This window comes from Ovis aries, chromosome 18 (genome assembly GCF_016772045.2).
Source record: "Ovis aries strain OAR_USU_Benz2616 breed Rambouillet chromosome 18, ARS-UI_Ramb_v3.0, whole genome shotgun sequence".
Classification (NCBI taxonomy): Eukaryota; Metazoa; Chordata; class Mammalia; order Artiodactyla; family Bovidae; genus Ovis; species Ovis aries.
The window spans coordinates 21628447-21640588 of NC_056071.1; the positions used below are offsets into that span (position 1 = coordinate 21628447).

Below are 12142 nucleotides of genomic sequence, written 5' to 3' on the forward strand. Positions count from 1 at the left end.
TGGGAAACAGGAGAGACTTGCCTCTGCCAGTAGGTGGCAGCGGCGAGAGTAGAAAAGCGGCTGGCAGAGGACCTGGCATCCCCGCAGGCACTGAGTGAGTACCTGCTTGCGAATGAGTGGATGAGCAGAAGCCCAGAATCAATTCCAGGCTGGTGCCGCGGAGTGTTCTGGGCTCTTTGGGGCCAGCCCCATCTCAGTGAACACTGGGTCTTCCAGCCTCCTTTCCCTCCCATCCCCTCCAGCACAGGTAGAAGGAGAGGACCAGACAGTCTACGTAAAGAGCAGGGTTTTATTCACAACTTCAACAGGGAAGCAAGAAATACGGCAGGGACAGCATTTGCATCTGCACCGGCAATATTCCTGACAGCCCAACCGGAAATCACGGTAATGGAGTGACAGAGATGTGAGCCCATGATTTACATCCAGATGGGTCCCATACAGCACCTTCCCTGGGTAGGCACAATCTCAGCCATGTCGTCGTGTCTTCCTGATTAATAGCATCACTTCTGCAGCGTTTGCACCAGCAGCCTCCTGTGCTGAAGGGGAACACACAGAGGAATTGGCCCCCGGGCGGGGGTGGGACAAATGATAGGGACATCCTGCCATTCCTAAGTGCAGGGCACCCACAGAGGTCGGCAGGGGCAGCCTCCCCACCCCACCCAGTACCTTTCTCCCTGAAGGGCCTGGGAGGGGTCAGGGCAGGGGTTTCCTCAACCTCACAGAGTGGTCATGACAGTCAACGGAGATCCTAGAAATTAAGTCGAAGCACCAGGCCTGACCCTGGGCCAGACACTGTTCTGACTCCCCAACCTCCAGCTCCGCCCTAGACCTCACTTCTGAAGTCCCACCCCCCAGGGCTAGGTACTGCTGCCTCTGAGATTCTAGAGTTGGTCTTCAAGTTTCAGGCCTTCAAGATCAGTGGACCCAGAGGGGCCATCATCTTCCTTCAGACCCAGCCAGCCTGAGTACGTAGCCCTTACGCCTGAGGTCTTTAGGGGCTGTGCAGCATGTGAGGTCTTAGCTTCCCAGCCAGGGATCAAACTCGTGTCCCATGCAGGGGAAGCAAAGAGTCTCAACCACTGGACTGCCAGAGGAGTACCAGGCTGGTGGTTCTGTGCATCAGGAGGGTCAAGGTTGACTGGGACTGCGGATGAACTTTCTTTAGGGAATGTCCCTCCATTCTTTCAAAATGTACACAGTATATGCTAGGCACAGTGGGAGACACACAGTTAAGTCAGCCACCGGCACAGCCAGGGAGCTCACAGACTGGTAACAGCTTCTGTTTACTAAATGTTTTCTATGCATTAGGCGTCACGCTCAGCATGTGACATAAATGGTCTCATTTAAGGGAAGTGGGACACTATTATTCCCATTTTAGGGTTGAGGAAGATGAGGCTTAGAGAGGCTACATGACATTTCTAAGGTCCCACAGCTACCAAGTAGCTGGATTATGAGCCCAGCATGCTGTCACCAGAGTCCACATTCTACTATACCTTATTATACCTTCTTCACAGAGCAACAAAGTACCAGGGAAGGTCTGTGGGATGGGGAGGTGCCAGGAGCAGAGAATGGATGAGCTGCCCCTCCGCCAGGCTGGAGACAAAGGCTGGCTTGGCTCCAGCTCTGGAGCCTTGAACCCTCTGTGTGTGCTCAATCACGTCAGTTGTATCTGACTCTCTGGGACCCCATGGACCCCGCCAGGCTCCTCTGTCCATGGGATTCTCCAGGCAAGAACACTGGAGTGGGTTGCCATGCCCTCCTCCGGGACCTTCGAACCTACATCTCTTCCATCTCTAGCACTGGCAGGCAGGTTCTTTACCACCAGCGCCACCTGGAAGCCCCCCTAGCCCAAACCCCATAGGTCAGTGGTTTACAACCAAGGGTAATTTTGGCTCCCTCCCATGACCCCTCAGCAGGGGACCTCGGGCAGTGTCTGGGAGCATTGTTGGTCGTCATAACTGTGGGCAGAGAGGGAGGCTGCTAAGCTTCCTACAATGCACAGAACAGCCCCCACAATGTAGGACTGTCCCGCCCAGAAGAGCAGGAGGGCTGGGGCTGAGAAACCCTGCCAGTGGTCACTGAGGCAGATGAGAAACTGGGAAGAGCACTGATCAAAGTGAAAGAGGTCCAGACTTGGCCCTGGCTGCTGACTCACTCTCTTCATCCTTTCTGTGGGCACCAGGGTCCCAATAAGCACATACAGGGCACAGCAAAGGTGGACAGCAGGGGAGGGGCAAGTCTGCATAGACCAGAGGGTGAGGGTGGGGTGGGAAGGTCCTGCTGGAAGAAGCTGGATAAGTCCAGGCTGCACCTTTAGACTGGGCAGTGGGTAAGGAGGAACGTCTTCCCCTACTTTTTTTGTCCCTTCGGGTTTGCTGAGAAGGTCAGCTCCCTTTTTTTGGAATCCTCCCACTTTGAGCTCTGGATCACAGGGAGAGCCTAGAATCCCTGGCTTTCCTGGGCCTCTCCTGCCCTGGCTGGGCACTCACACCCTACGCCCAACGCAGGATCCAGGGGGAGCCCTGGCTGAGTTCTCCTGGCTTACCTGGGTGTGAGGTGCTGGGACACTGAGGCTCATGCCCAGAGCTTGCTTTTGCAGGAGGACCCTGAGCAGATGATGACTCAGCTGTGGTATCTGGTCCCTCAGGGAGGTGTGGGGAGCTGTCCCCAGTAGGGATGGGCTGGGGGGCTCCAGGCTCTTCTTGCCCATGAAGTGACCTAGAAAGGAAGTGCCAAGGCACAGGGAAGTCAGGGAGCAAGGATGCTATCCCAGTGGGCAAGTCCCCATCTCTCCTGCTTCTCAGTTCTCCTTGCAGGAAGATATACACACAGTCTTTCTCCTCCTGGTCACCAGAAACCACAAAGAACCCCCAGTGGTGGCAAAACCTGCACCTCAGCTTTTCCGGAGCAGGTAGAGGTGGGTGGCGGGGATGGCACAGCTGGAAGGGGCGGTGGGAGGCCCCAAGGGCCAGGAAGAAACTCTGCCAGTTGTGCTGTCTGCTTAGGAGAGAGACGGGAAACAGCAGAGAAAGAAGTGAGGACAGGAGGTGTCTGTAAGGTGGAGGTGCAGAGAGAAGACACACTAGAGGTCGGAAGATTCAGTACAGTCTTGTCTAAGGGAAGAGAAACAGGCTGGCAGGTAGCTCTAGGGTCCAGCCTCAGCTCTGCTTTAAACCGGCTGAGTGAAAGATTTAAACCAAGTCACTGGGTCTGGGTCTCAAGTTCCCCCATCTTACTAGATGAGTTCCAGGGTCCCCACTAGCCTGGACACTAGTGTCCCTGTTTAGGAGAGGCCAGAGAAGGAAGGTGGGAGGGGCGGGGAGCGCTCGCCGGAACCCAGAAGACTCACCGGTGGCCCAGAGGTTGCCCCGCGGGTGCACTCGGATCTTGCTGGCCCGGCTGCGGGGCTCCGGGAGATCCCAGCCGAGCGGGGCGGCGCCGGCCGCGAGCAGAGCAAAGAGCAGGAGGCCGCCGAGCAGCCGAGCACCCCTCGCCCGCAGGGTCATGGCTGGGCACGGGCGACGCCTCGGTTCAGGTGCACTTTGCGCTGGCTCCAGTCCCCGGCGCGTGCCTTCCCTCCTTTTAAACCCGCGCCGCTGGGGGCGGAGCCCGCCCCGAGAAGCCCGCCCCCGGCGCGCTCGCTGCCGCCCCGGCCCCGCCCTCTCGGACTCTCAAGTCCGCTGGGGCCAGGGCCGGGGACCCCCTCGACCCCCCCCCCCACGCCCGCCCTCCTGCCCCGACGTGGGCATGGCGTCCTCGGGGTGTCCGGGCCCAAGCCCACCAACTTCAAGCTGAGGATGGGGGAAAAGCCGGCTCCCCTGGCCCTCCTCGCCACTCCCAACAGCTTTCGGCTGAAGGACGGCTTCAGGGTAGAAAAAGGGGGCGAGGATGCCTCCTTCCCGGGTAACATAGGCCTTAACTGTGCCCAGCAAAGTGCCGGGCACCAGAGGAGCTTGCCAGTCGGCCCCTCCCTCTTGGAGCATCTGACCTGCTCACCCAGCTATCTTTATGCCCTCGCTGCCGGCCAGCACTCACCAGGTCAAGCAGAAATCACAGCACATGCTCCGGATGGGAGCGCAGAAGGATGCAAGGGGAGCCCTCCTCAACCCACCTCAAATGGTGAGAGCCTGGCCTCTCAGTCGGCCAGGAGGCGAGTCAGGGGAATGAAAGGAGCACTGGACCCGGAGTCCATATACAAGCGGTGTGATCTCTCTGACCCTCACCTTCAACTGTCAAATGGGAATAACCCCAGTGCCCTATATTTAATAATTTTACATCTTTTTAGCCCAATTATTTTGTGGCAGGAAGCAGCAGTCCTACAGGACTCTCAAAGTCAGCACTCTCAAGGAGCCGTCCATGCTTGTCTTGGAAAGAACATTTAGGTCAGTGGCAACACTTAATGAACAGAAGAGGCTGTGCTCCAGAATAATACATTTATTTTTCCTTAAATGTTTACCAAACACCAACATTCAGAGCACCATGCTAAGGACAGGAGGGGAGACAAAAGACAACAATCTGCTTCCACCATAGCTGACCATCTCATTGGAGAGACAGAGTACAAAAGCAGTTAATGACGGAGGCGCAGGTTACCAACCAACCCCTGGGCTCTGGACTCTTCTCAGAAACACTGCACAGTGTGGCTGTGAGAGAACCTACTCCCCAGACTGGCTCAATAACGGTACCTGCTATTATTACTCTTGCCATATCTAGCTCAGCAAGGCTCTGTGGATCACCATCTTAGAAGGGAAAGTGTGTACAAGAAGCTGACTGTCATGCTGAGATCCCAGAAAGCATGACAGGCAGGACAAGGACACTCCGTTTTGGGCCCAGGCTTTCTTCCCACTCTCCCTGCTTCTCATCTCCCACCCTGGCATTTACACCTCTCTGTATTCTTGTCACTGCTTCAGCCATAGTGTACAGATATAGCTCGCATCACCTTCCCGTTATAATCGTCCCTTTTCACTCCCCCCCCCCCCCCCCACCGCTTGCATCACACATCCCTCCTGTCTTCTCTAGTCCTCGGTCACAGAAGTTAGGAGGCGGCACTGAGTGCTGCCTCACTCAGAGGCTTGAAGGAATCTTATTTGGCAGGCTTCTCTCTCCTCATTTTATAGCTGCAAACAGGCTCGGACTGGAAACTTGCCCAGATGTCACGCTGGAATCAGACTTCAGGTCTGTTCAGAGCACTCCTTCAGGCCCCCAGAGTCATCAGGAACTGATGCTGCCTTCTCTGAGCCATGCCCACTCCCGCTGTGCCATCCTGTTACAGAGCAGGCTGGTGTGGATTTCTCAAGGGGGCGAGGAAGCGGGCACTGACTGACTGAGAGTTTCACCTCTCTTCTGCAGGTGACCCTGGCACCTGGGTTCTGCTCTGACAGGTTCACTTATAGTTAGGCAAACCTCCTCTGACACAGCCTGTGTTCACAGCTCCACACCTGCGGGAATGATCCCAGATGACCCTGGGGATTATTTCATCTGTCAGGTGAGCACAGGAAGAGGGGCCTCCAAGGACCCTGGAGAAAGAAGCAGGGCAGCAGCTCCACAGCCAGCTATAAACCACTGTCCCAGGAATGTGCAGTTAGGCACAGCAGAGAGGGGACTTGCCCAAGACAGCGCTTCCACGTCAGATCCCTCGGGGAGTAGCGCTGGGCTGAGTTTAAAGTGAGGACCTCAACTGCACACTGCCTGTTCCTAAGTCCCCTCTCCCTGGGGCAAGACAGACAGTGAATCACATGGACAGTGACTCATGGAACTGCCAGGGGAAGCTCTTCAGAGCTCACGCTGACCCTCTGAGATTTCAGACAATGCAGAGAAGATTCAAAGGACACTCAAAAGGTGAGTAAGGGGTGAAAGATATATGGAAAATCCTCTGATAACCAACGCCAACCAAATATTTAAACTGCATCATGCTTTTAATAAAGATTGCTTAAAGAACATATATATTATTGATTGCTACGTTTCATTAAATTAGAATCAATTACAAATAACATCTTTTCACAGCCAAATCTTTGTTATTGTTTTCCAAAGCACTTACATGCACACTCCTTTGATCACCAACACTACTTCGATGCAGTGAAGGCTAGTACTATGTCCATTTTATAGATGAGTTAACTCAAGTAAACACAAGTTAGGTGCAAAGAAGTTAAACAAACAGAGAAAACCTGAGTGTGGACTTCAAACACATGAAAGGTAGAGGACAAAAGAGAAAATAAAAAGCAGAAATTTAAATGAGACATAAATGAGCCTAGAGAAAAAGGAAGGGTGACAGAGATGCTCCGAATAAGATGGTGTAAAATCATTCTCCTGGCAAATCTCTGAGCACAGATCCCATATGCGTGGGTTGTGGAGAGAAAGAGAAACATCTTGGGACATCTCAGGTCCTGCTCTTTAGGTTCAGAATGGGTAAGGGGGCTGTAGAATCAGGAGAAATGCATGATCTTTAAGAGAGGAAGAAAAGGTGTCAGGGATATTTGATACAATTTCACAAAGTCAGAGGAGACACATAGGAACTAGCTAGAATATCAAAATTTAACCATTAATAAGGAACTATTTCAGGAACTGAAATTGCCAAAATACAAAAATTTTTCAAGACAATATTCAAAAACAAAATAGAAAAGATACATCTAATGAGAAAGTGATGAGGATCCCAAGAATGGCTGAGAAAGCTAAGCAGCTGCTGCTCAGCTAAATGGCACAGATGGTCAGGAAAGTTACAACCCTAACAAGTGAGAAGCCCCAGGCCCCACGTTCAGAAGATGATTTGGGTGTAATAGGTACTTCAGAGGGCATTTCAGTAACGGAAATAAATACTCTTTTAACTCCAAAAAGGTTTGAATACTTGGTAGTTTACCTGAGAATCTCACTATTTCTAGGAGATTTACTGAGGAAATCCATGGAAGAACAACCTAGGGCTTCTATGAAAGAACACCCAAGGGCTTTGTGATTGTGGGGTTTATTCCAGATAAATGAATCTCATAAGAGCTTATAAAGGTAGAAAACCAGAATTCAAGTTATGGCTCTGCTACCCACAGGTCTGGAGATCCTGGGCAAATCTCTTCACCTCCAGTTTCTCTCTTTTGTAAAATGGAGTTTATTTTGAGGACTAAAGGAGAAAAAAAAAAAAATCTGTTATAAATTCAAAAGCACTTGGCCGAACACTGGAGAATTTGGAGTACTCACTATTATTAGCTGGATCCTAGAAAAAGCAAAGCCTGCCTTACATCTGAAGCCCATTACAGGGGAAAAAGTCTCCCTGGGTAGCGGGTGAGGCCATGGTATTGACACAACAGTCTGCAAAATGCCTATTACATCGTGACTTGTTTGATAAACAAATGCTAGCGTACCTACCTCAACTTTTGACCGATTCCAAGGAACATGTTCTACTTGGCATTCTCTCTTCTTGCTCAAATAAGGTGTCAAGTTGACAACTCTCATCAAAGCGAGCAAATTTCCTTACTTGCCTACCCAAAGTCCCGAGTGCAAATTATTTTAACTAGATTCCTTGAATTAAAGCTGGAAACCAGCTTGAAAGGGTTCCAAATTTGGCTCAACCAGTAAAGAATCTGCCTGCAGTGCAGAAGACCTGGGTTAGAACCAGCTTAGCAACCTAAATAAACTGGCCAGTTAAGATAAGGGTTTTACATAAATGGTTCTTGATGGAGAGTAGGTGGCATTCCAAAAACTCCTAAAATTAACAGAACAAGGATCTATAATTTGAAAGTTGCATTGACTGTAACTGTATATGAGAGATGAGTAACTACTATTTTTATAATACAAACTTAAGCAGCAAGATAACATGTTCTTGACTGGTAAGGATTAAGAGGCTGGATATAACAGACCCGAAAAGAGGTTTATCAGAATGGAGAAGAGGTATGAAATTTTTGTTTTCTTAAAAAAGACCATGAGTTTATAGACTTCCCTGGCGGTCTAGTGTTTAAAATTCTGCACTTCCTTCCAGTGCAGGGGGTACGGGTTCAATCCCTGATCAGGAAGATCCTGCATTCCACATCAAAAAAAAAAAAAAAAAAAGACCATGAGTTTTTAAAGATTAAGGAAAACTGATTTACAGGAAAACTAACTGAAGGAAGATTCTGGCTGATTAGATGGGTAGCTGATTTTTTGCGAGGTGGCTTTCTGCAGAAGGGGCCAAACTATATCTGAACATTCTCAGGAACAGCTCTATGAAAATTATTAGGCTAATTAATATTGAGATTACTGCATAATGCTACACAGTGTCCTTGCAGTGAGGTCTCAGAAGAGAAGTTTCTAGATCTCTGAGTGTCATTACAAGTTTTTAAAAAAATTCCCACTTTATATCCATTCCATGAACCATAGAAATGATTCTTTCCCTCTTCACATTAGCCGCTAAGAAGCTGAGAACCAAAGCAATGGATCTCCTCCAGCAGACAACAGGCTCTTCTGACATGTCTTGTAGGTACTAACCTCACCTCCCATTTTATCCTTTTCTCCTCTCATGCTTATTTCAATCCCAAATTCTTCAACTGTTTTATATCATATCACACAGTACTGGAAGTATCTTCATGAGCCACTTTGCTCCAGATCCTTTCTGGAACACAAGAGGGTATAAATAAACCTAAAATGTGAAAAACACTGTGACAGGGACTAGGGGATATCCAAGAATGAATTACAGGCTGGCGCTGTTTTCATGCCTTCAAGGAGCTAGCTGGAGAGCTGGACATACACAGGACAAACCACTCTGAGGACAGCGCACAAAGTACTGAGGAGACAGCACCGAGAAGGAAGCACTGTGTACCCGAGAGCTTGGCGAACTAGACATCCCTCTGTGAGCGGTCTGTGCATCTCTTAAGGTTGCACTTACGATCCTATGTGGGAAGATCTGTTTACACATTGCCCCAATTAAGGCACTGAGTTCCTGGCAGAGGAGGGACCTTGCCTCACTCATCTTTGTCTCCCCAGAGCCTGGCCCCAAAGCTGGCTCAATAAATGTCTCCTGAATGAGGAAGCTTTTAGTAAGTAGAGAAGTGAGCAGGCACTCCAGGCAGGGCGACCCAGCATAAACAAAGACTGGATGTCTATACAGTGAGACCAATGTCAAGGCTATGAGAACCTGGGGTCTGCTAAGAGCTGAGGTCAGAAAAACCCTGCGGGCCTGGGATGCTACAGGACCTAGAAGGCAATATCCTTGCTGTTTCTGATAACCTCAGCATATTCTAGTTCCTAACACTTTTTGGTTACACAGAATTCTTTCTATATCTAGATTCACCATAATTACGAGTGAAGGGTTAAATTTGTTGTTTTATTTCTGAAACTTCTCTGGTATTACTTGAGGTTATAATAAGGGAGAATAGGGACAGATACATGCCTGGCCAGGAAACAGCCTGAGGAGCTGACAAAGGTCTGTATAGTCAAAGCTATGGTTTTTCCAGCAGTCATGTATGGATATGAGAGCTGGACCATAAAGAAGGCTAAGCACTGAAGAACTGATGCTTTCTAGCTGTGGTGCTGGAGAAGACTCCTGAGAGTCCCTTGGACTGCAAGGAGATCAAACCAGTCAATCCTAAAGGAAATCAGTCTTGAATATTCATTGGAAGGACTGATACTGAAGCTGAAGCTCCAATACTCTGGCCAATTGATGTGAAGGGCCAACTCACTGGAAAAGATTCTGATGCTGGGAAAGATTGAAGGCAGGAGGAGAAGGGGATAAGAGATAATGAGATGGTTGGATGGCATCACTGACTCAATGGACTTGAGTCTGAGCAAACTCTGGGAGATTGTGAAGGACAGGGAAGCCTGGTGTGCTGCAGTCCATGGGGTTGTAGAGAGTAGGACACGACTGAGCAACTGAACAACAACCTGAGGGGCATCCTGAGGAAGGTGGACAATCCATTCAGCCAGCTAGAATTTCTGAAGCTCAACAGAGTGAAAAATGTTGTAAGAAAGGTACCTTCAGAACCAGGGGGAGCTCCCACACCTGAGGGGTTATTAGCATTTGGTAACATCCTTATGCAAATGACCAAGAAATACATTCAGGGATAACAGAGCCTTTATTCCAAGCCTAGGTGCTTTGAGAAGCCTGTGACTCCCTAAGAAAACTGACAAAAACCAATACTTCTCCCACTGAGAAAGAGAACACAGGAAGAGACCAAGAACACGCAAACAAAAGGAAGAAAACAGGATTAACATAAAATATTCTAGAAAGGGAACATGCCGTTTTCAATAGAACCGTTGGGAGATAAAAGTTTTTAGATTTAAATTTGGCAAGACCAAGACAATATACTCACTAAATATCAGGCAAATACAAGTCACTTTCATGATTCATATGCTCTGATCCAGAATAACAGCGCAACAGTGATGCTACCCTTAGTTACTGCTTTTGGTTCCAGTGCGTGATTATACGGAACACTTGGTATATGCTGCCGGATGCTACTGGGAAGACAGAGCGCAGTGTCTGTAAAACAGGGCTCCGGCACTGGAGGAACTTACAATCTGACAGGGGAACTTGAGCCACCAGGATACACAAATAGTATCAGGCTGCAAACACTGAATGACAGAGGATAATTACGCTGTGAAAAAAGTGAGACTCGGATAAGCAGAAATGAGAGTATGAAATAAGTGAAAACACGGCGGGAGAGCACAAGGTTGCTTCGTGTCAGCACAATTCAAAGTCTGAACTTCACACGCAGGGAATACGAGAGTAAACACAAAATCTGCGGTCTAAAAAGAGACGCTTCCTAAAGGTAAAAGGGGTAACGAAAATGAACTCGCAGGTGGAAATTATCTAAAACGGGCACAGACCAGCACGTTATAGGAAAACTGGACGTAAAGTCACGCAAGCAACAGTCATGAGTTATGTTTCTGGAGTCAAGGCATGGCAGTGAGAATGGGATGGCTCGGGTGAATGTCGGCTTGTAGATGGCGAAATATGATGAGAAAATGACGAATCCAGGCACACATGCCTTCGAAGAGAGGTTGAAATGTGAAGGGGAAGCTTGCATGAATTGCCATGAGCTTCGGTTTAGACAGGACAATCGGCTGGAAGGGTCTGTGGGAGCAGAGAGAAACAGGACTGGAGCTGAGGCCAGGCGCCTGGAGCCCGCGCGTGGAGACTGCTGAGAGTGGGTGAACGCGGCCAGCAGACAAGCCCAGCATCACGCTCCCAGCTGGGGCTTTCTCAGCTCCTCTTCGACTCTCTTCACTCACAATGGTTAAATCCACCTACCTTCCCACTAGCCCTGTAAAATCTCAAAGAGCTTATACTTCCCTGAAAATAATGAATCAAGCACCTCTGGCAGTTCTTAATCTCCAAAGAGCTTTTAAAAATACATCTACTGAGATTTCCCTGGTGGACCAGTGGTTAAGACTGCACTTTCAATGCATGGGGCATGGGTGTGATCCCTGCTCAAGGAACTAGGATCCCACATTCCTTGTGGTGTGACCAAAAAACCACATTATATTCACTCATAAAATCTCCCAGTTTTAAGTCTTATGTTTTACCACTAAAATATAAAACCTGGGAACACGGTCCCTCATTCCACAAATAATGTGTTTTGTTTTTTTTTTTAATTTTTGGCTACTAGAGTGAGTGCAATATTTTCAAATGATCTGATTACTTTTCAGAGAAATTTAGCTGTTGCTTCAAACTACGGCATTCAGTAAAAGAGGAGAAACAGTAATTTTATAAGACTGGGTATGAAAATAAGCAAGTGAGGAAAATATAAACACTTCCCTCCCAGTAAGTGTAAAAGGAGGAGGAACCCGGATCACGGAGGATACAAGTACAAGCATGTTTACACTCTGGCGAGCTAGGATCACAAAGAACTTTGAGATCCCAACCTTTGCCAGCAGAACACACCACTTCTCCCCAGAGAAGTCTCAGAAAGGCTGGTACAAAAACAGCCAGTTACTACTGGCTCACCAGTTAAGCCCACCATCTTCAGGAAGAATGGAGTAAGCAGCAATTTTCTACCACACGTGGAGGTGGGGGGACATTTCAGCACTCTCCTTGGCTCATGAGAAAATAGAAATACCATGTAACCCTCAAAGACAGGTTCAAAGAAGCTCTGTTAGCAGTAACTTGCCAAGTTTCCTACTCTGTTGATATCTTTAAGAGTCTGTATGCAAAGTTTGAAGGCTAAAGCCTAGAGAATGGATTTAGGATGGC

The 12142-nt window shown here is 48.8% G+C and overlaps 1 protein-coding gene across 3 annotated transcripts; it reads right to left on the minus strand.

The window, feature by feature from the left end:
• Nucleotides 1–271: 271 nt before the first annotated feature.
• Nucleotides 272–3555, minus strand: NMB (neuromedin B). Of its 3 annotated transcripts, XR_006056817.2 has the most exons (4): nt 3350–3555; nt 2546–2718; nt 667–748; nt 272–536 (listed from the first exon to the last, which is right to left on the minus strand). XR_006056817.2 is itself a non-coding variant. In XM_012098495.5 (3 exons), exons 1-3 carry the CDS (start codon nt 3504–3506, stop codon nt 466–468), a joined length of 396 nt encoding a protein of 131 aa, XP_011953885.1. In that variant the 5' UTR covers nt 3507–3555; the 3' UTR covers nt 272–465. The 3 variants fall into 3 exon arrangements, 2 of the variants coding, with proteins under 2 accessions (XP_011953885.1, XP_004017815.1); XM_012098495.5 differs by lacking the exon at nt 667–748 and having other exon boundaries at nt 272–531; XM_004017766.6 differs by lacking the exon at nt 667–748.
• Nucleotides 3556–12142: the final 8587 nt, after the last annotated feature.